This window comes from Vigna radiata, chromosome 11, assembly GCF_000741045.1.
Source record: "Vigna radiata var. radiata cultivar VC1973A chromosome 11, Vradiata_ver6, whole genome shotgun sequence".
NCBI lineage: Eukaryota > Viridiplantae > Streptophyta > Magnoliopsida > Fabales > Fabaceae > Vigna > Vigna radiata.
This window is the reverse complement of record NC_028361.1, coordinates 3239390-3262076: the sequence shown is the minus strand read 5'-3', so window position 1 is coordinate 3262076 and position 22687 is coordinate 3239390. Positions and strand designations below refer to the sequence as shown.

The window sequence follows — 22687 nt, the reverse complement described above, 5'->3', positions numbered from 1 at the left end:
ACATTGAAGTGGCTAAAGAGATGAATAAATTCAATTCAAAATCAATGAACATTAAAGTCATCAAAGTATATGACGAGTTCGAAATAATTTATATTAAAATCTCAAGATGAACACCACTTTAGGTAAAATATTACACAAGTTTTCTGATGCAAAAGTTTTAAATGTAATTGTTAGTGTCTAATACAATTTTTTAATATTAATCAGCGTTTAATCTAATTACGTTTTTAATCGAAATGTGTGAGTGATGTTGACTTGAATTTAAATAGAAATTGTCATAACATGTTACGACTTTATCACCATGATTATAACTTGTTTATCATTTTATAATCTTTTATACAAATTACAAACAATACTTTGGTAAAATGTTTACTATAACCATGTCTAACACAAATGTTATAATAACATTTGTTGAGATATACTTTGTTAAGGCCTAAATGATTTAATATTTATATAAATACACTAAATTATTTTATTTTAACAATAGTTAAAACAAATAATTTTTATTTTGATACCATCATAAACGAGTAGATGAATGTGTTTTTACTACTATTTTTCTAATAATAAGTATATACCATTTGATAAAAATTATTAATTTAAAAAAATAAAAGACCCAATTATTCAATTAAATTTTGATAAAAGTTAAAATTTTAAATTACAGATACAAAAGATATTTAACCCTCTATTTTGTAACGACCATGTTTAAGGAGGTCAGACCTAGCCAATAAAATAAATAAAATAGTATAATGCATAGAGCGTGGAAGCTTAGGGGAGAAGTGTATCCGTATGTTCATTGATACGTCTCTACGCACTCGCGCGAATACGCTCAATCACCCTTTGTGTATGTGTGTCTCATCACACTTTCATCCTTCTTCGAGAGTACTTGTCATTCTCTCTCTTCTTCCATATTCCCACACCGAACCCTAACCCTAATCACAAAATTTCAGAATCCATTTACAGCCTGACATTCACAACGCGTTCGCTTAAAACCCTAGCTCCGATACTCAAAGGATCGGACGCTCCTCTTCTTGATTCTGAAAACCCTAACAATGGACTCGCAACAGAGCAATCTATTCGACACCGCTTCGCAGCCCGACACCGGCAACGACGCCTACACCTTTCTTGAATTTAACACACAGGGCGAGGATTTCGACTACCCTGAATTCCGCGACCCGATTAGGTCGCCGGTAGCATGGCCAACTCCGTCCGATTCGCTTGCGGACACGTCTGACCGCGGCGCCGTTGGGGGACCTGGCTCCGATCACCAGTCAGATGCCTCGCCTGTCTCCGCGGCTCCTGGAAGCGCTACCAAGGGCGGCCGGTCGGGGAACGGCGGTGGGCACAGCAGCCAGATGGTGGATGCGCTTGCCGCGGGGATGAGCGGGTTGAATTTTGAGGACACTGGGGATGATGATAACTATGAGTATGGTAAAGGAGATTTCACTGAACACGCTTGCCGTTACTGCGGGGTTTCCAATCCCGCTTGTGTTGTGAGGTGCAATGTACCTTCGTGTCGTAAGTGGTTCTGTAATTCACGGGGGAACACTTCTGGATCACATATTGTCAATCACCTGGTTAGTTTCTCGTAACTGCATTTTCCTTTCCTTGTTGTTTTTTCTTATCTTGTGTGATCTTGAATTTACTTATTTTCTCTTTGGCTTTTTAATTTGTGGTGTGATTCGGTGTTTGCATATCGAGTAGCGAGGTTCGTGATCATGTGGCATGTGGTAGTAACATTTTTTATTGTTCGATTCAAATTACGGGGAGGATCCTAGATATTAATGCAGTACTCGAAATTAGACTGACCAGAATAAATTATTGATATTTAGTTAGCATATTCTAACTGAGGAGTTATCAACGAGCATGTTTGTGGAGTGCGTAATTCCTTAGGTTATTGTTTTATGTTTCAATCCATTTTAATGGAAAGGTTGAACTTCTTGAACTAGAAGCATTTGTGCTTGTGGGCCGTTGGTCAAGAATCGCCCTTGAAGCTTGAGAAATCCAACCTATTGGTTTACAATAACACGAGCATGCAATCCATTCCCATATGTATCGTTGGGCATGGGTTGCTTGTTCTCTGGCAATACTTGATATATGTGATCTATTCTGTCTATATGTTAAATACTAATTTGAGAAACTAAGGTTAATGAAGATTACCAGTCTCATTTTTTATTAAACTCTACTTATTATTTATTTACTTTTTCTAGGAGGGTGTTATCAAACTTAGTGATCAATTTATTTATTGCAGTCAGTTTATATTAATGAATCTACTCAATAGTTACAATAAGCACTGATTTGAAGGCAATTTGAAGCTTTTTTCTTTTCCTCGGATCTCACAATCTGTGTTAAGTTACCGACTTGGCTGTTTTTAGGAAGATAGTGTTCATAGTTTCATATATGCAGTTTATTTCTGTTGGTTATTATTATAATTATAATAAACTTTTGTTCACTTTTCTGCCTCTTTTATTACGTTAAACACAGATTTTTAAGCATTGTTGTTATTTTTGATACGTAACAAGTTTCTGGCATTTCAAGGATTTTTTAATTTAGTCATTAATTGTCATGGCTTTAGTTCACATTTTTTTTTTCGTTGAATTCCAAATTAATCGTTAGTCATAAGTAAAGCACTGGTCACATATTCATAGCAGATGTAGTTGGACAGCTGGTCTTTTAGCATTTTCAGGGTTTTCACTCACAATGGTCCTCTATGATATCCGATAGTAGATCTCCTATGTAGCACTTAGTTTCTGTCATGACCTTTAGAACGTACCTGGTCGAAAAAATTAGGAGCCAAAACAAGTCATTTTCCATTTGGTTGGGCAAGATCCTGACTGGATCTGCTGCAACTCAACAGAAAATAATATCTCTAATAGGTAATTTTCTGAATTGGCTGAGTCACTATTCATTTCGTATTTTAAGCTATGATTGAGTTTCAGGCTTTTATGTCTTATCTATTAGTGTTACTGTGACTCTAGTATTAGTCTTAATTATCTTGAATGTTTTTTCAAGTTTGTTGTGTATATATTTGTATGGTAGTTACTTGTGTAAAATGCTGTTTTTGCAGAAAATAACAGCTAAGGGAAACAGGAAATTAATTTATGCATTTGCTTGTTTGCTTCTTACCTTATGTCTCTTTGACTTTTTATTTTTTTTTATGAACAAGAAAAATCTGTGTTCTCCTTTATCTTTTGTATGGTCTTAATGGTTAAGATATGCTTAGAATAAAAAAGGGGGAAGTGTGGTTGGTGGCCCAGTATCAGAGGTTAGAAACATACGAAGATAAAATAAAAATTCTGTAGCTTCTATCTGTGCTGTATCCCCTGCTCTTCTAATTTTTCTCTGTTATGCTGGTTTATCTTACATGTTGCAGCTTGAAATTCTTAAGTCTGAGATTTAAGAACTTGTAATTTTTCTTACATGTTTTACCTATTATCAATAAGCCTGCTGTTTTGGGCATGCTTATGAATTTCTGATGCAAGCTTCATCATTGTTTTTTCGGGAAAATGTATTTATTTGACAGATAATCCTTTTTTTTGCTTGTCTAATGATGATAATTTATATTGGTCTTTTGTGGGCAAATGTTGCTTATGATAATGTAGGTTCGGGCTAAACACAAGGAAGTCTGTCTACACAAAGATAGTCCGTTGGGAGAAACAATTCTTGAATGCTACAATTGTGGATGTCGCAATGTTTTTCTCCTTGGATTTATTTCTGCAAAGACGGAAAGTGTAGTGGTCTTACTATGTCGTGAACCTTGCTTGAGTGTTAATGCCTTGAAGGACATGAATTGGGACCTTAGTCAATGGTGTCCCTTGATTGATGATAGGTGTTTCTTGCAGTGGCTTGTCAAGGTTACTATGTTACTTTTTTGTTAATTAATAGAATGTTATACATATTTTGTCGATCCATCCTTGATACATTTTTGTTTTCTGCTGCAGATCCCATCTGAACAGGAGCAGTTAAGAGCTCGCCAAATAAGTGCACAACAAATAAATAAGGTGGAGGAATTGTGGAAGACAAATCCTGATGCTTCTTTTGAAGACCTTGAGAAGCCTGGTGTAGATGATGAACCTCAGTCTGTGGCTTTGAAATATGAAGATGCATATCAGGTGTGTATTCAGGATTTCTAGTTATTTTTTTACTTTCACATTTTAAAATTTTATGGTATACACTTGGGTCTTATTTATTTCATTTCTTGTTTTGTCTCTTTGTCTTAGTATCAAAATGTATTTGCACCTCTTATTAAGCTTGAAGCTGATTATGACAAGGTAATATTTGTTCTATACTCCGTTGCAAGACATTCCATATAGTTCCTTTGCCTTTTTTTCTTCTACGTGTACTTTTGGAACTTCTCTAAGCAAAAAAGTTTCTGATTGCTTTATGTTTTCCTCACATCTTGTGTAATGTTTTTGTTTTTGTTTTTGTTTTTTTTTTCTGAATCTATGTTGCTGTAGATGATGAAAGAATCACAAAGTAAGGACAATGTCACTATTCGATGGGATATTGGTCTTAACAAGAAGCGTGTTGCCTATTTTGTATTTCCAAAGGTATATCTTTTGCTTAGTCTCCAATGTATCGCTATTGTTGTACGTCGTATATGTCATCTTGTTTTTTGTTCTTCATAGTTTGTATTCTAAGTGTACTTTTGCATTATACCCTTTGTATGATGATAAACCATATATTGTAGGAGGACAATGAGTTGCGGCTTGTACCTGGTGATGAGTTACGACTCCGATATTCTGGTGATGCTGCTCATCCTGCATGGCAGTCAGTGGGTCATGTGGTATGGATGAATTTTCTTTCCCTTTCTATCCATAGTTTTTGAAAAACGAATCTGGTTGATTTTGTCTACGCATTTTTTCTTTATGCTATCATTAAAACTGTTAATGTACGTAAGGTAAAAGAATACTTCAAGAAATGGGCTGATAAATATAATAAAGAAAATTATTTTCAAATAATTAAACCTGTCCGTACTTGTCTGTCTACTATGCTCATATCATATCCAATTATATCTTGATCAATGCCCAAATACACATTGCTTCTTATCGAGAAGTAAAGGAAACAGTGTTAATTTTTTTTTTTATTTGTTCTATGTTTTTTTTGTTAGTGATATACTGTATTGGCTATTTCTTTAAATTATTCGATTATGTGATGTGTAAGATGCTTCATGTTCTATTTTTCAGATTAAGCTAACTGCACAAGAGGAGGTTGCATTGGAGCTCCGTGCTAGTCAGGTGAATTTAGCATTACTTTGTATACTTGTATCGTGCTTTTATGATTTTCATTTTTCGTTTGTGTTTATTCCTCTTATTGTTATCAGGGTGTTCCTGTTGATGTTAACCATGGGTTCAGTGTTGATTTTGTCTGGAAAAGTACAAGCTTTGATAGGATGCAGGGAGCTATGAAAACTTTTGCTGTGGATGAGACAAGTGTTAGTGGGTAAGTTTGGCCTTGATTATATATTATGCCTTGTACCTTTTTCTTTTGCTTTTGTAGATCCCATATCGATTAGAGTTAAAATGAATTTATAATATATAAATGAATACAAACTTTATCTTACAAACCGATTTTGTAAGGTTGAGTTAGGTTTAAAGTTGACTTCTTCATTTGATATTAGAGTCAATAGTTTATCTCGGTGTTTGACTTTATATGGAGGCAAGCATATATAGAAGTTATGGTCAAGGGAAGTGTGTTGTGATAAATGGGTGTGAAAAATATTGTCCTGTTGTGGTATAAACTCTCAGGAAAATCCAACTCACATGAGAAGATTGTTAGGAATTTAATTATAAGTTGAAAGTCACACGTTGAATATAAATGAGAAAGTTGACTGACATATTCAGAAAAAAAAAAACCCCACCACAGCATAGACCTATTTATTAAGCCAAACCCCATAATAACTACGCAATTACAATTAATTGCAATATAACCCATTTTTACGTTCTTTATACTAGACTTGTAAAGGTCGTTCTCACTTCTTTTCGATCCTGTCACCATTTCTAACAAACTGTAAATTTTACCAGCATTTTTGTTTGTTTTAACTTTTAACTAATTGATTATGATTATTTATTTGATTTTTTTTTTTTACAATTTCCGATTATTATGTAGGTATATTTATCATCACTTACTGGGTCATGAAGTTGAGGTTCAGATGGTGCGAAATGCTTTGCCTCGTCGCTTTGGTGCACCTGGCCTTCCCGAGCTGAATGCATCTCAGGTATGTTGTTTCTTCACATATGTTGCACCCGTATTACGTGGTTCTTTCTAATATGTTTGATAACGGTCCCTTCTTTTTGGCTCAGTAAAGAATACAAAAATATATATAATAATGTACTTGTAGGGTACACTAACCCTTTTACATGCTTAAGTACATATTGGCTCTCTACATGGCTGTTGGCAGATTAGTTGCTGCTTTAGGTTATGCTGTAGGAGTTGGGTGTGGGAACGTTTGTGTGACGGATTGTAATAAATGCTTGCCCTTGATTGTTCGAACTTGATGAGCAAACAATGCTTTAAATAAAAGGAAAATGATTATAATGCACTTCTTTACTAATTTACTATTGTGTCAGCATTGAATTTCAACAATGTTTTGGAAAAATGTATTTTGACGATTATATTTTTTTTTGTAATATTCTGATTTATAGCTTAATAACAATTTGTTACTTTTATTTTTGGGAACAATATTGTTATTGCATAGCTTATTAATTTTGAAGTATTAAAGAACCTGAATAAAACTGGTGAAAGGTCTTGTCTGCTTACCATATAATTTTGTGTTGTAAAATCGTAAAAATTGTTCACTGATCATCAATGTTTGTAGGTCTTTGCTGTCAAGAGTGTTCTTCAGAGGCCTATAAGTTTGATTCAAGGACCACCTGGAACTGGTAAGACTGTAACTTCTGCAGCACTTGTATATCACATGGCCAAGCAAGGTCAGGGACAGGTATATTCTTAAATGCATCCTAGATATCATTTGTTTTTCTGCTGTGTTTCTATTCATTTATTGTCATCCCCTCAACTTATTTTTCAGGTTTTGGTTTGTGCACCCAGTAATGTAGCTGTGGACCAGCTAGCTGAAAAGATAAGTGCTACTGGATTAAAGGTATAGTCAATGTTAATTGTGTTATATATGAAAAAAGTGAAGGTCTTGTCTAATGCAAATCTTACATTCAAGGTTGTGAGGCTTTGCGCAAAATCAAGGGAAGCTGTCAGTTCTCCTGTTGAGCATTTAACTCTCCACTATCAGGTTACTGCCTTCCACTAATATTCTTTTCATTTCATGGCCACATGTAGTATACTCATTTGCATAATGCATTCTAAATATTGAGTCACTGCATGATGCATTTGAATGTTAATGGTGTCTCTTGGAATTGTAGGTTCGACATCTTGACACATCTGACAAGAGTGAACTTCATAAGTTGCAACAGCTGAAGGATGAGCAAGGTATGGGTGCCTTTTTAAAACTATGTTATGGTCTACTTTCGTTAACATTAGTACATCCTGATTTATCCAAATATGGATTTTGGTTTTGTCCCTTATCTAGCCTGTGTGAACCACTTCCTGCCCATACTTAATTTTTGCATTTTTAATATCCAGGATTGAGAACTGTAATCAATCTATTTGCAAGTTTTACATCCGCAGAGGATTATTTAGAAATAGTGTGTTTTCTGCCTTTCAATGACCCATTGTTTCCTACTAACAGTTGTATGTTTTAATTCATCACACCAGGTGAACTTTCCAGCAGCGATGAGAAAAAATACAAAGCTCTTAAGCGAGCAACTGAGAGGGAGATTTCTCAGAGTGCAGATGTGATCTGCTGTACATGTGTTGGTGCTGGAGATCCTCGGCTAGCGAATTTTAGGTTCCGCCAGGTTGACAAACAAATCCTTGTAATGTATAAATTTCATTATCAATCACTTTTTACACTATTAGTCATTATTATCATTTCTATTTTTTTCTGTAGGTTCTTATTGATGAGTCTACTCAAGCAACTGAACCTGAGTGCCTCATACCTTTGGTCCTAGGAGCAAAGCAGGTATTTTGTTAAATATGCACAGCAGTTGTGTGCCCTTTATTTGCCGATTTTTTAACAAGTTGTTTTTGTTTAGGTTGTTCTTGTTGGCGATCATTGTCAGCTTGGTCCAGTTATTATGTGCAAGAAAGCAGCTCGTGCTGGATTAGCTCAGTCACTTTTTGAGCGACTTGTTCTGCTTGGTGTTAAGCCAATTAGGTTGCAGGTAAAGAACCTTTTAGGTATTGTTCATTGGTTTTGTAAGAGCCTGTAACGTTCCATGCTGAATTTGTTTAGTTTGGCTTGTTTTTCTGACTTTTTTGCTATACTAACTGTATTTTTTGTTTTATTATCTCAAACATCAGGTTCAGTACCGAATGCATCCATGTCTTTCAGAATTTCCCTCAAACAGCTTCTATGAAGGCACCCTGCAAAATGGAGTCACTGTTAATGAAAGGCAATCATCAGGAATCGATTTTCCATGGCCAGTTCCAAACCGTCCTATGTTTTTCTATGTTCAGGTACTGTTAAGACATGATTTGTGTGTGTTTATATTTTCTTTTGTTGATGCCAAAATATTCCTATCATAATCCACGACATCTTAACATTTTTTGCTGTTCTTTTGTTTTGTGCTTGTCATTTTCCCATATTCATGCCGAAATGTATCTACCTGTTTTGTAGATGGGACAAGAAGAGATAAGTGCTAGTGGAACATCTTATTTAAATAGGACTGAGGCTGCAAATGTTGAAAAGATTGTAACTACTTTCTTAAAAAGTGGTGTGGTTCCAAGTCAGGTATCTTTGTACTGGAAATTAAGCAGACGGGTTTGCACTAACACTGTTAAAGTTCATATTATATTAATATTCTTTTAAAACGTTTGACAGATTGGTGTGATAACACCGTATGAAGGGCAAAGAGCTTATATTGTGAACTATATGTCAAGAAATGGTGCTCTCAGGCAGCAGCTTTACAAGGAGATTGAGGTTTTAGACAGATATCTTTATTTTTTTTATCAATCTCTGTTCTTGTTGCAGTTGCTACATGTGTTTTGTTCTTTTCAGGTTGCTAGTGTTGATTCTTTTCAAGGAAGGGAAAAAGATTACATAATTCTTTCTTGTGTTAGAAGTAATGAACATCAGGTAGTTGAACTTATCCTTTGTTTGTTGCCTTTCAAAGTATTCATGCTTCAAACATCTTCATTTTGTGCCTTTATTTTAGAATAATTGATTTGACTTCTATATACCTTTTTCTGTAGGGCATTGGGTTCCTAAATGATCCCAGGAGGCTCAACGTTGCCTTGACTCGAGCAAGATATGGTATTGTTATTTTGGGTAACCCTAAAGTTTTGAGCAAGCAACCTCTGTGGAATAGTTTATTGACTCACTACAAGGTAGTTCTTTTGTTTTGTGATTTTATTACTTTCTTTAAAAGTTTTGTGGGACATAGCAGACGTTTGAACTAAATTTGAAATATTTGTGCTAATTGTAGAATTCTACTAAAGTTGCACTTTTCTTCCTTTTTGTCTATACAGGAACATGAGTGCTTAGTTGAAGGGCCTTTAAATAATTTGAAGCAGAGTATGGTTCAGTTTCAGAAACCCAAAAAGGTAGGTTCTCAAGGATGGTATGGTGTTGATTTATTTGCTTTGTGCACTTAGCAAGTGTCTGTTAGTGCATTCAGCTGGGGTGCTTTTCTGGTGAGGTGTTTGCTTATTGAGATGGTTACATATCTTTTTTGTTGTTTATTTTGATTCAGATTTATAATGAACGAAGGCTTTTTTACGGAGGTGGACCTGGAATTGCGGCTAATGATAATTTTGGTTCTGTTGGATCTGGAGCTGGAACAAGTTCAGATCGGAGGAGTAGTCGAGGAAGGGGTATGTATTTTTTGTTGGATACGGTCTTTGTCTTTTCCAATTACACTTTTAGGTCAACCTTGTGGTCTAATAATCTTTATGTCCCAATCAAGTTAGATTTTTTAATTTTATCATTTCCTATACATGCCTCATGGAGGTTTTTGATATTTTAATTTAGATTGTATGACAACAATTTTCTGCAACTGTAGGATCTTATATACCTCCTGGTCCACCAAATGGAACTCATAAGCCTGGAGTGCATCCTGCTGGATATCCTGTGCCAAGAGTTCCCTTGCCTCCCTTCCATGGTGGTCCCCAGTCTCAACCATATGCCATTCCTTCACGTGGGGCTGTTCATGGACCTGTTGGGGCAGTTCCTCATGTTCCATCTCCTGGGAGTCGAGGCTTTGGGGCTGGTAGAGGTAATTCTGGTGCTCCAATTGGCAATCATCTTCCACACCAACAAGGCACCCAACAGCCGATTGGGAATATTGGATCTACCTTTAACTTCCCTACTCTAGAGAATCCTAACAGCCAGCCATCTGTTGGTGGTCCTTTATCTCAACCTGGGTTTGCAAACAATGTATGTACTTTCATCATGCTAGCTTAATATGTTTTATCTTCATGTCTTATTTTTCATCTGTGTTATGACTATTTTTTCTGTTTGATATTAGATGCCAGTTCAAGGGGCTGGCCAGTCATTTCGAGACCAATTTTCTATGCCTGGAATGTCGCAGGTATTTATTGTTGTGACTTGGTAAAAGCTTGATATTGTTTCAATGTAAAATTGGGTCATTTTTGTGTATTTTGGTTTAAATCAGGACTTTTTGGGCGATGACTTCAAAAGCCAGGGATCTCATGTTCCTTACAATGTCACCGACTTCTCTACTCAGGTTTTTGAACTACTGATAATATTTTAGCACTATTTTTGTTCTCTAGAATTAAATTTGCTTTATCAGTCAGCAAAACTGGGTGCAGGGCTTTTGTCCTTCTCATTGATTACATCCTATCAGTTAGATGTTCATGTTCATTTGTTGTTTTTCTACTGACACTTTGACCACCTTAAGGCTTCTCAAAGTGGATATGCTGTTGATTTTTCTACACAAGGAGCACAAGGTGGATTCCCTGGAAATTTTCTTAACCAGAATTCTCAAGCTGGCTATTCTCGTTTTGGTTCTGGAAACGACTTTATGTCCCAGGTTGTTGAAGATTCTAGTAATGAGCATCCACCTCCTCTATGTGTTGCTTTGTCCTCCTCTTTCTGATTTTCCTTTTTTTTTTATTCATAGGACTACATGGGCCATGGTTCTCAAGGTCTTTTTACTCAGGTGGGATTCAATGACCCGTTGCAAGATGATTCAACTCAAAGCCATTTCGGTGTGGCTAATGCCAACCCTCTTCAGTCCCAGGTTTTTGTAGAGTTCTAACCTTTCTATTACAAGTGATGTAATTACGAAATTTGAGAGACTGTATTGTTTTGCTGTTTGTCTTTCCCGTTTGATTTACTCAACTCCATAGTTTTTCCCCTGGTAAATTCTGTGGGTTCTTTGTACAGATGAATTCTCTCTACTCCCAACCATTTGCTCACTACAACACACAGCCGCTTAACATGCAGGCTTCGCAACAGCAGTCTCAGGCTCAGAACTCCCAAAATCAGAAAATCCACTATAACGGTTGAGGAACTTTGGGAGCTTATTGTGGCTTTGATGGGTTATAGTCTTTGCAATCAACAACTGGGTTTGTGCCTGTCTTTTACGTTTGCAAGAGACATCCGAAGGATTGCCTTGGGATAGCTATACCGAGGGATTGGTATATATGATTTGAGTTGGAGTTTTGGGGCATTACAAAGATACAAGCAGGCGCATCCCGGGCTGAAAAATGATAAGATAACCCCCTTTACCTTACTGAAGTTTTGTATTGTTTGGGATTAAGGTGAAAATGTTCGAGAAAGCATTTACATGGAACGGTTTTGTCGAAAGGGTTTCGATCTTGAAGCGGAGGGGCGGTTTTCCATGTCGGTGAAATAATGAATATAGTAATCCATACGGCAGCAATTATCGCCAAGGAAGTTATTGTACAGAAGGCAGGGATGCAAGTGAACCCTTTCAGCTCTTCCTGACATGTAATTTAAACTCGATATTATAAACACATGACATGTTCAAAGTTATATTATGCAACTGCCGCCACCCGGAATTTTCTGTGGCATATAAAAGTGTGATAGTTGTTTTCCATGTAAAATAGTTGTCTTAAAACTGCAACATCTGAGTGCTTTGAGTAGTAATTAAGCAAAATTTCAATCTTCTAGTTAACAGCTTACTGGAGTTGGAATTTACAAGTCTTAAAGATATCTATTGTCTGCAACATCTGAATGCTTGGATTAGTAATTAAGTTAAATTTCAATCTCTTGGTTATCAGCTTACTGGAGTTGGAATTTGCAAATCTTAAGATATCTCTTTCCTTAAAAGGATGACATGGTAATTTAACGTTAACAGTATCAAGGTGTTGGAATGTTTTGGATTTATATTTATAAGTGATAATGTCATACGCCGATTTTAAATGTTATGGTAACTAGCTATACGTAGAATTAGTGCAGAGTAATTTTATCATTCTATTCTGAAAGTATTTTCTTTTCTGGGATCGGTCATTATTACGCCTCATTACAAGAAGTTGGTGATACGTGACCGACTTGTTAAGTGGAACAAGAGAAAAGGTCAAAGGAATTGGACCATTTTGAATCTAATTGACTACCATAATTTTTTAGCTGATCATTTGGATCTTCATAAAAGTTTGTGTATCTATTATACAAATCTTTACAAACAAGTTTTTCAAAATTTTCAGAACATGATTTCTGAAACAAGATTTTTAAAACAAAATTTTCTTGAATACATTAAATATATTTGAGAATGAGCTTTCTGAAACATATTTTTAGAATGAATTTTTTGAAATATATGAAAGTGTTTTAAAACAAATTTCGAGAATATTTTTTTAAAAAAATAAAGATAATTAAAGATGATTTTCGAAACAAAAATAATATTTCACACACCTAACTTTTTATATTCATTTGATATATATATATATATATATATATATATATATATATATATATATATATATATATATATATATATATATATATATATATTTTACTCTTCTTTTTTTCTTTAAATAGTATAAAAATTTTCATTTTTATAATTGTTTTATCCTTAGCGACTGTTAGCATAATTCAAACCTCATAGATTCACTCTCCTCTTTTTTGGTCACTCTTCTACTACCCTCACGGTTAGTTCTCTCCGATTTTCACTACATCACTCTCACTTATTCACCTCTTCTGCCATGTTTCTTTTTCCATTCCCGATTCTTTCATCTCTGCCTTTTTTCTTCTTTTTTTAATTTCTGCATCTTTCTTGATTACTGATTAATTAATAGGTTTAAATATAGGTTTTATTATGCCTTTTCCCTTTTTAGTGATATTTCGGATAGCATTGCATGAATTGTGTTGTTAGAGATTGTTTTCTGTTAACGGATTCGTCATCCAGTTTCGCTACTGGAGTTGAATTTTATTGCGGTACGGTTTAGATGACTGTGAATGTTTTGTGCGTAATTCTTTGGAATCCTGAGGATTGGGGAGTAAAGGAAAATGTGCAAATTAAGAAAATTTTATGGCGTTGAGGTATTTATGGCTTGAAAAATGACATGCCATGTTGTCAGAGCACATGCTTGTGTTGTGTAAGATAAGGCTTTGGAATATGTTGCTGGTGATGTTCACTTTTATATTCCTGTAGAAATAATGTCATATCAAATTTTGATAAACTGTAGAGTGTTTTATGAAAGAAATGTATAGTGTGTTTTAATCTTAATTAAGACTGACGGTGTTGGTCACACATGGAAACATTTTTTTTTTTACGGGGATAGTGCGGTCTGAAGTATTTAACTGCACATGTCTGTGCTACGATGAAGAGAATATATGCTAGTTCTTGTGGAAAAAATAAGACTGGTGATAGGTTTAAAGATACTCGGCCGAGTGAGCATGTAGTATAAATAGTTTTAGATATGTGGTTCCTGTGTTGTAGATTTTAGTTGATAAATGCCATTTTTGCGATCAAAACCTTGCAGCAATGTGATGCCTAATGGCTACAATAGTTAAATTGGATATTTGTCACTCAACATTATGATTTGTTGTTTACTTTTTTTGTACATATTACTATATTACCCTTTTCACATTTTATGTATCTTAGGGTAACAAAATTCATGAGTGTTCCCCCTCTCACTCTCTGTATGCATCTGTTTTCCTTTATTTAGGAATCAGTGTCCACAGTCCTTTCTAGTTATTTAATTTTAGGTTTACTATAATATATGATAGACAAATTTAATGAGAAGTTGCAGAAGAAAGATTTTCTTTACTGAACACATTAGATTGACCCAATTACACTCTTACAAATTACAAGGCTTGACTTGAGTAATTTCCTTTCTCATTTTTCACGGGTTACTTATTTCATAGTTTGCTTTCAAGTTTCTTAATCGGAACGTTTCTCGGTGAAATTTGTGAAGTATGAGATGATATAACTTCCTTTGTGAACATTAAGAATTTAACTTGAACTTTTACTAGCTTCACATCCCAATTTAACTGTTTCATGACACTTTGCTTCTTTCCTTAATGAGTGAAATCATAAAAGCTAAAGTACTCTAACCTTCTCAAACTGTTCATCTGTCCAAGAGTGAATATGCAAAACTTTGTTGAAGAGTTGTCCCCAAAGACTTCTGCAAGATCTATCAAAACCTAGACATGAATCTAGGATCTTTGTCTAGGATTACTTTGGGCACACCATGCAACCTTACAATCTCTCTTATGTACAATTGTGCAAGTTTTTACATTGATATCCTCATATTCACATGTAAGAGGTGAGTACTCTCTCAATCTATCAACAATCATCCATCCAAAACCTTGTCCTCTAACAGTTCTAAACAAATGGATAACAAAGTCTGCGACTATGTTATTCCATTTCCACTTTGAAATCTCCAACTATTAGAACATCCACTTAGACCTTTGATGTTCAAATAAGAAGCTACAGTGTGAGCCAAATCACATTTTACCCTTGAACACCAAAAAAATTTATTCAGATCTAGATACATTTTAGTCATGTCTGGATATAAACTAAGTTTACTTTTATGTCTGTCCTCCATAATCACTTTCTTCAACTCGTTGTCCCCTCATACACACATTTTGTCTGTGTTGTTTATATATTTATTCGTTCCTAAAGAGAAATCTTTCATTTATTCAGACCCTAACAAGTTTTTGGCATTCCTCAATCTAGAATCATTGTTTCTCTTTAATCAAATCAAAGGAATTCATTAGTAATTGTCAACATATAATAAACAATATGAACTCTTTTACCATTAAAATAAATATTTGTAGTGTCTTTCTACTCAAAACATTCGTTACCACATTAGTCTTTTGGTTGAAAATTATAATCCTTCAAGAATTTCATCTATTTCCTATGTCTCATTTTCAACTCTGTTTCATCTTGTGGTAACCGAGAACATCAAATTAAACTCCATAGAGACAATGCTTCTAGGATTTTAGAGCAAAAGAATATGTTGTTAGCGACAGCGTTGCTTGACACAAATCAAAATCATAGGTACCAATTTTCTTAGCAATTCTTGCGTCACTTCAAACCTTTACTGTGTCTGTTTTTTTCAGACTCTATATCTATCCCTGCTATTTGTTGCTTCAATCGATTTTTTTCATGGCATCTCGTAAATGATTAGTGGGGAAATTACCATTTTTTTAACTCTTAATCTCTTTGATGAGCTTTTTGTTCTGAACTTTTGTCCAATCAATTTGCTACTTTGATTAAATTTATCATTTATTTATATGACACGGCAGTTGTTTCTGCTGGTTTTTTAGTTGTTAGATGTTTGTGGCCTATTGGAGTATTGTATGAATGTATAGTAAATATATTTATTGCCTTATTTCATTCGATTAATCGAATTGGGGATAGTGTTGTTTTGAATTATGGACATGGTTATGTAAACCCTACGATGATGGCAGCTGGAAACATACACAATATTGCATCCGCTTTAGTCTGTAGGTCAATTGATTATTTCATTTTAGTTCTGAGTTTCTAAGATATGGTTAGGTTTATAACAGTATGTTGAAAGGGTATTGGATTGTTAAATAGGGGGTGATCTCTTGGGATATAGACTGTGATAAAATAATTTGTGTTTCTTGTACTAATTGGGAATGCAACATGTGAATTTATTGTGTTGTAAAGACAAACTTTTGAGTGTGTGTTTGATTAAAGTTTACAAATTGATTACGGTTAAAATTGATTTTGATGTGAAGTAATTTATGTTCGGATGCTTTTATTCTATAAGCCAGCTAGTAATAAAACACGGTCAACACAAAAACTTGTAGTATTTCAATGAATTTTAGATGTTTGAAAGTGAATCCAGACATGCACTGAATATAGATTGTCACTTTTGTTTAACCCCATTTCATTTATTATGTATCGATTGGAGTTGCTTATTCTTTAATATTTTGTTCTGATCTAATACTCTGGTAGCCTGGTGATAATGAAATTTTTCTTCAGTTATCACTCCATATATCTTGAGGAGGTGATTTGGAGATGTCAGACTTACCAGGGTATATGCGTACCTGTTTGAACACAGGGAAGCTTCTTTCATTGGCAATTTTGGTCTCTGGGGGAATAGTATTACAAATTTTGGTGAGTATTACCTCTTCTTTTTTTATTCAAACGTCCAGAAATAGATGGTAACTTATTCGTAAAATACCACTTTTTACTTACATTGTCATTTGCATTATGTGTCAGGCATGTGCCTTGTATAATAATTGGTGGCCGATGCTAAGTGGTGAGATAAAGCACCTTCGAAATTTGACTCCACCGTATTATATGTTTATTCTTTTTATTGATTGGATTGTTATTTGACAAAATCATACCCGTTGTTTTTTTTTTCTTGCAGTGTTAACGTATGTGCTTCTTCCAATGCCTTTGTTGTTCTTTGCAGGGTCTAATGACTCTATATTCGATGAATCTGATAATAGGTGAACTCTTGTGTTTGAGTAAAAGGAAAAGTTTATAATCATTAACACGTATCATGCGACTTGTGAAATCAGAATTATTCAAGTTAGATTATAATTTTATCACTAAAGAAACTCATGATGGTGGATTAATCTTTCAACTTTTTGTTTTGTGGTCTTGTGAATGATGAAGCAGCTGGGTGAATTTTACCAAGTTCTTGACCGGAGCCTCAACCGTTGGAGGCATTGCCATTCCAAGCATATTAAAGCATGCAGGGGTTATCGGTTGGGGAGCCTTTGCAATGGAACTCTCTTCCTACTTCGTGTTTGGGCTGACATTAATATGTTACCTTTGGATGAGTGATGAAGATGATTACAGTATCCTCTGATACGAGATTTGCTTCATCATTGTAAAAATGAATTTGTTGTCTCCCCAAATTGTACAGTAGCTTTCAGCCCAATGTGTATTTATTGTCTGTTAAGAAATGTGTCGGCTTTTGCCCGTTTTCTTATTGTGTTAACTAAGTGTGGTTTTCATTATAATTTCGTAGAAGTTATTTTTCTATGATACTTCTCAAAATCATTTCGGAATGTAAATGAGTTTTTATGCTTACATTTTTTTAGTCAATTCCATTAAAATATAAAGGAAAACATATCCAAATTTCAATTAATACAAAATTCTTCTAATCTTAAAAAAAAAACCGAAATATATAATATCATTCAAAATGGTTTGTGATTACAAATACAAACAATATCACACTGGTATTAATGTTTGCATATCATATTACCGAAGTCTGTTAGTCTCCAGACATAATTGGTAAATGGTAATAATCATGTATATACAGAAGATTAAGTATCCGTTCAAACAATATAATTTATATAATTTATCACGAGCAAATACTTTTCACAATATTTTCAAGTAAATTAGAAATAAAAGTAGTTTAAAATATATAAATAATTACAAATTTTATTTTATAAAACGAATTTGAAAGATTAGATTAATTTTAAAGTTTATTTTTTTTTATATGGAAGTGGAATTGAATTGAATTTATAGTTATTTTTCAAAGTAAATTTGTTTTTCCTTTTTCTTTTGCTCTAAAAAGTTGTGTTCCAACTCCTCTAATGCTTTTACCATCTGCCTTTCATAAAATTAGATAAAAACTCCTCTTATGTTCTTTTGATTTAAGTGTATATCAGAAATGATAAGCTTGATAAGTAGCATAGGACTACTAAGGTTGCATTAGGAGACTCCTTGCATAATTTGGTTTGAGGGCAACATAATAGGATGGAGGAAACTAGTGTCTATAAACGCCACGACCTATCGGAAGAACATGCTCACTGCAATTATCCTCAAAAAAGCATTTTCCATCCTTCAGCCATTAGCCTTGTAAGTTATAGGTTTAAACCATTTAGGCGTTCCTATTTTTGTTAGGTATTTCCATATTGGTCTCTTTCTTTTAAATCTTCCCAATTGAGTCCTTATAAGTGTTAATTTCAAACAAATTAGCTCCTGCCGTTAAAAATCGTAAACAATATTAAAATTATACAGAGGTGGGTAGATGACGTGTTCAATGTTTAACTTTCAGGCGAAATGTGACAGAAACTGAGTGTTAAAAGTACCACCAAAATGTCAAAAGGAGGTTTACTAAAATGTCACGTATCACTCAGTTTCCTACCACGTTTCGCCTGAAAGTTAAATATTGAACACATCATCTACCCACCTCTGCACAATTTCAATATTGTTTACGATTTTTAATGGCAGGAGCTAATTTGTTTGAAATTAACACTTATAAAGACTCAATTGGGAAAGTTTAAAAGAAGAGGACCAATTTGGGAATACCTAACAAATATAGGGACACCTAAATGGTTTAAACCTAAGTTATAATATGTGTTGTATATTTACATATTACAATGATTGCTTTTAACTTAAAATTCAATGAGTTAAGTATATGAATAAATTAAGTGTGGAATAAGACAAATTCCAAACATATGAATTTATTGAGTCATATCCATGTAAAAATTTGGAAACAGATGTTCAAATCCAACAATAGAAACATGTGTTTGTATACATTAGGATTTAATGATTGTGTACTTTTTAAATTATGGTAATTACTCAATTAATTGTTTGTCATTTATTATATGCAATTGATTCTAATTATATCTAGGATTATATTGTAACGAACTTATTATAATAGTAAATTTTACATTTTTTTCATTACATTGGATAACTAAAAGACAATTATAACTAACATATGTTTTAATTTTAATTAGAGATGGAAAATGATATAAACCTTTAAAATGGAAGAAATGGAGCAAGGTCACTAAAATTCATATCCTAAGATTATACATCTTTTAATACATATAATAATTATTTTATGTATCACTTATATTAAACAGATTTGTTTTATGTCTTTGTCATTTTAGTGTAATAGATAAATTGATTCGTTCAAATACAATTATTATATCATGTATTGGATTAAAGTCATTATTTGAGTACATTAGTGACATTCGAACAAAGATAGCATACTCTAACATAGATTGAGGTATATTTTACTTTTACAAACATTGCATCATAATATAAATGAAATATTTTAGGTTTTCTATGATCAATCTTCTTCCTGCAATATTGATACTTGTTTTTTTTTTTTGTTTAGCTTGTTTTTAGGTTATATTAAACTTTTTTTTATTGAAATTTATAGTGTTAAGAATTTTTTGTATTCCAAGTTTTGATTTGAATAAAAAAAAAAACTAAACTAATTAAAAAAAACAAAACGCTCTTATGTTATTGCCTGACATAAATTGAGTGTTTATATATATAGTTGCTCATTAGTCAAAATTTAAGTATAATATTTTTCTAAAGAAACAACAGAAATATACATGTGTTTTCTAAAAAAACAAAAGTTTTAAAAAATCTATTCAAAATATAATTTAACCCTGTTTTTATATTGTGTAACTTATATACTTATCAGAAAAACTTTCTCAAACTGGTAAATTAACATAATTTAATAAACTAAATATTTAGTTAATAAGTTTTTAACTTTGTTATTATTATATTCAATAGTTTCACATTATTTCAAGATTCAAAACCAAATATAGTTTAAATATTGCTGCATTACTTGACAAGTTTAAATACCAGTAGATGAAAATAAAATAGGTGAATGACAAGTATACGAAAAATGAGATAAAAGAATTGTTTGGTTGAAAGAAGATAAAAAGAGATTACAAGAGAAAAGAAGAACAAAATACAATAAATAAATGATAGAAACAATAGAAAAATGTTAGCATGATTAGCCTTTTGCTTATTTATATTTTTCTTATATGTTTTTAGTCCCTATATTTTGGGACGATTTTGGTTTTAGTCCATTTTCAAACTATGATATAATTTAGTCCTTCAACTTTAGAAAACTCTAGTTTTAGTCTTTTTTACCAATTTTTTTTAACTTTATTTGTTGTTTCAAACACGTTTCATTATAGTATTTGAATTGTTTACACTGTTGGACACATTTTTACTTCAATGTTAACTAAAAAATGTGCTTGAAACAACAAATAAAGTTAAAAGAAATTGATAAAAAAGATTAAAACCAGAATTTTGAAAGACTAAATTGTACCATAATTTGAAAATCGAACAGGAAAAAAACATAATTAACCCTATATATTTATTATAATATAAGTTCGAAATTATGGAAATCCACTCAAAGGGAAAAAGGCAAATGATGAAATTGTCATAGGTTGCCCACTAAAATAAACATATTTTTTAATTGATAAATTGTACAGAAAAAAAAGAAGTGAAAAAGTGGTTGGAATTTTCTTAAACATCGTGTCAAAAGAAAATATGAATGATTAATAAAAAATTATATTAGTCTCATTCAGTTGGAAAAACACGCAACGCGTGAGAACGAGACCACCTGTCCTCCACATGCCTTACTGTCAGTATTTCGACAAAATAAACAAATAATACTAATATTTATTATTACTATTTATTATTACCACTTATTCATTGGTGTCCCCACACGCACGTGTAGTGTAGCATAGTCTTCCAATAACACAGTTTTTCAATTGTAACACCAATTTATGATACACTAAACACTCTCAAGATTTTCTTTCTTCATTTAAATTTTGCTGAAATTATAAAAGGCACGATTAATAAAAAAAAAATAAAGTAGAATTTTAAACTTTACAAATAAGAACTACATTTGTTTTATTATAAATTGACTATATTTCAATCATCTCTTGTATAAAATATGGTATTTTTTAAAATTTATTATGTCATGATTTTATTTTTAAAAAATGAAAAAAAAAAAAAATTAAGTAATTAAAATTTGTTTCTTTTTAAAATTTTGGATTAACTTAATTTTCTATTTTTAAAATTATGTGAGTTTAATCTTTTTAATTTAATTTTATTAAATTTTTCTGGTGTTTAAAATGTATTTTTTAATTAATGTTGAAATTAAAATATATTTAACAATGTAAATAATTCAAATTTTTTTTAATATATTAAATAAATTTAACAAAATTTATTGAAAATAATTAAATTCATAAATTTTATAAGTTAAAAGATTAAATTCAACCTTTGAGAAAAAAATTATTCTTGGATTTATATATCATTGATTTTTTTTATGGGAAGCTTCGGGATTAGTAATTTATTTCACTGTTGGAGGAACTTTTTTGGCAATATGGGAAAGTTCAGTGACATGTTAAAATAGGGTTGATGTTACAACTCTACATTCGAAACCACTTTTACCAATCATATTCAAACATGTACTGAATCAACGGTTCATATTTTGTCTGCTGATCAGACCAAATACAGGATTAAGGGAATCTAACACATCACATGATCTTTTGATCGTTACTTTCCTATTTTTTTTTGGTACATTTCATTTATTTAATTTTAATTTTATTTTAAAACCTTTCATATTTCACATTAAGACTAAAGAGTACAGAATTTATAGTTTTTGTTTAACGTAAAATTGATCTAAAATAACTTTAAAGACAACGTAAGAGCTATCTCCTCGAAGTTGCTATAATTTTGGTAGAAAAAAAATACATGTTATATTTCCAAAACAAATTTAAACAGAATAAATTAATATATCCGCGCCTACCAATCTTGCATAATTTCTTTTAAGCTATTGGTCATTGTTTTGTTCTCCGATCCTCTATCTATCAGAGATATAGTCAAAGTTAATAATAGTTTGCTAGTTAATCTGAATACAATAATAAATATGTAATTAATGAAAATGTCTATATTTTTAATCTATATTTATAATTTTGATTATAAATTTTGGATTAATAAGATCTTAATCAAAACTCAATTACATTCTAATTACTAGTTAATTAATATTTTATCTTAATCAACTAAAAGTTTACTTTTCATTTACGTTCGTCCCATCTCATTAATACTCATTTACCGTCTCCCCTTCACGGTCCAGCACATCCTAAATATTCATGTAAAAGAAAACAATGTTTATATATTTAGCGTAAAATGCTAATACTTAATTTTAAAATTATATTACCTATAATTTTTAACTAACTGGCAACGAATAATTTTCCATATCGTTATTTATTCACACGAATAAATTGTTTAGTTTTATAATAAGGATTATTAAAACGATTTCTAGTTTAATGACAGTGTACTTTCTTACATTTATCTCTAATAGGTCCGCAAAAATAATTTCAGTTAAATTACATTCTTTTGACCAGAACTTTTTTATACCAGTAATACTTTTTTTTTTATTCTCGTTTAAATTTGATTTAAGAAAAAACAAAAAACTAAAGCACAAAACGCTATATATA

At 32.4% G+C, this 22687-nt stretch overlaps 2 protein-coding genes across 7 annotated transcripts; both read left to right on the top strand.

Annotated features, from left to right (window-relative positions):
- The first annotated feature begins 756 nt into the window (after positions 1 to 756).
- On the top strand, positions 757 to 12203 carry LOC106777597 (regulator of nonsense transcripts 1 homolog). Its single transcript, XM_014665243.2, has 29 exons — positions 757 to 1571; positions 3597 to 3848; positions 3936 to 4106; positions 4215 to 4265; positions 4452 to 4544; positions 4685 to 4780; positions 5181 to 5231; positions 5318 to 5436; positions 6103 to 6211; positions 6812 to 6934; positions 7022 to 7093; positions 7166 to 7237; positions 7368 to 7434; positions 7720 to 7862; positions 7955 to 8026; positions 8100 to 8228; positions 8368 to 8523; positions 8684 to 8797; positions 8888 to 8986; positions 9065 to 9142; positions 9259 to 9393; positions 9535 to 9609; positions 9759 to 9879; positions 10068 to 10441; positions 10533 to 10595; positions 10680 to 10751; positions 10926 to 11057; positions 11148 to 11267; positions 11414 to 12203. Exons 1-29 carry the CDS (start codon positions 1047 to 1049, stop codon positions 11534 to 11536), a joined length of 3807 nt encoding a protein of 1268 aa, XP_014520729.1. The 5' UTR covers positions 757 to 1046; the 3' UTR covers positions 11537 to 12203.
- Positions 12204 to 13012: 809 nt separating this feature from the next.
- Positions 13013 to 17480, top strand: LOC106776363 (vacuolar protein sorting-associated protein 55 homolog). Of its 6 annotated transcripts, none has more exons than XM_014663798.2 (5): positions 13013 to 13137; positions 16449 to 16583; positions 16689 to 16728; positions 16885 to 16921; positions 17094 to 17480. In XM_014663798.2, the coding sequence occupies exons 2-5, from the start codon at positions 16485 to 16487 to the stop codon at positions 17284 to 17286; spliced, it is 369 nt and encodes a 122-aa protein (XP_014519284.1). In that variant the 5' UTR covers positions 13013 to 13137; positions 16449 to 16484; the 3' UTR covers positions 17287 to 17480. The 6 variants fall into 6 exon arrangements, with proteins under 6 accessions (XP_014519284.1, XP_022631331.1, XP_022631332.1 ...); XM_022775610.1 differs by having other exon boundaries at positions 17091 to 17480; XM_022775611.1 differs by lacking the exon at positions 16885 to 16921 and adding an exon at positions 16840 to 16846.
- Positions 17481 to 22687: the final 5207 nt, after the last annotated feature.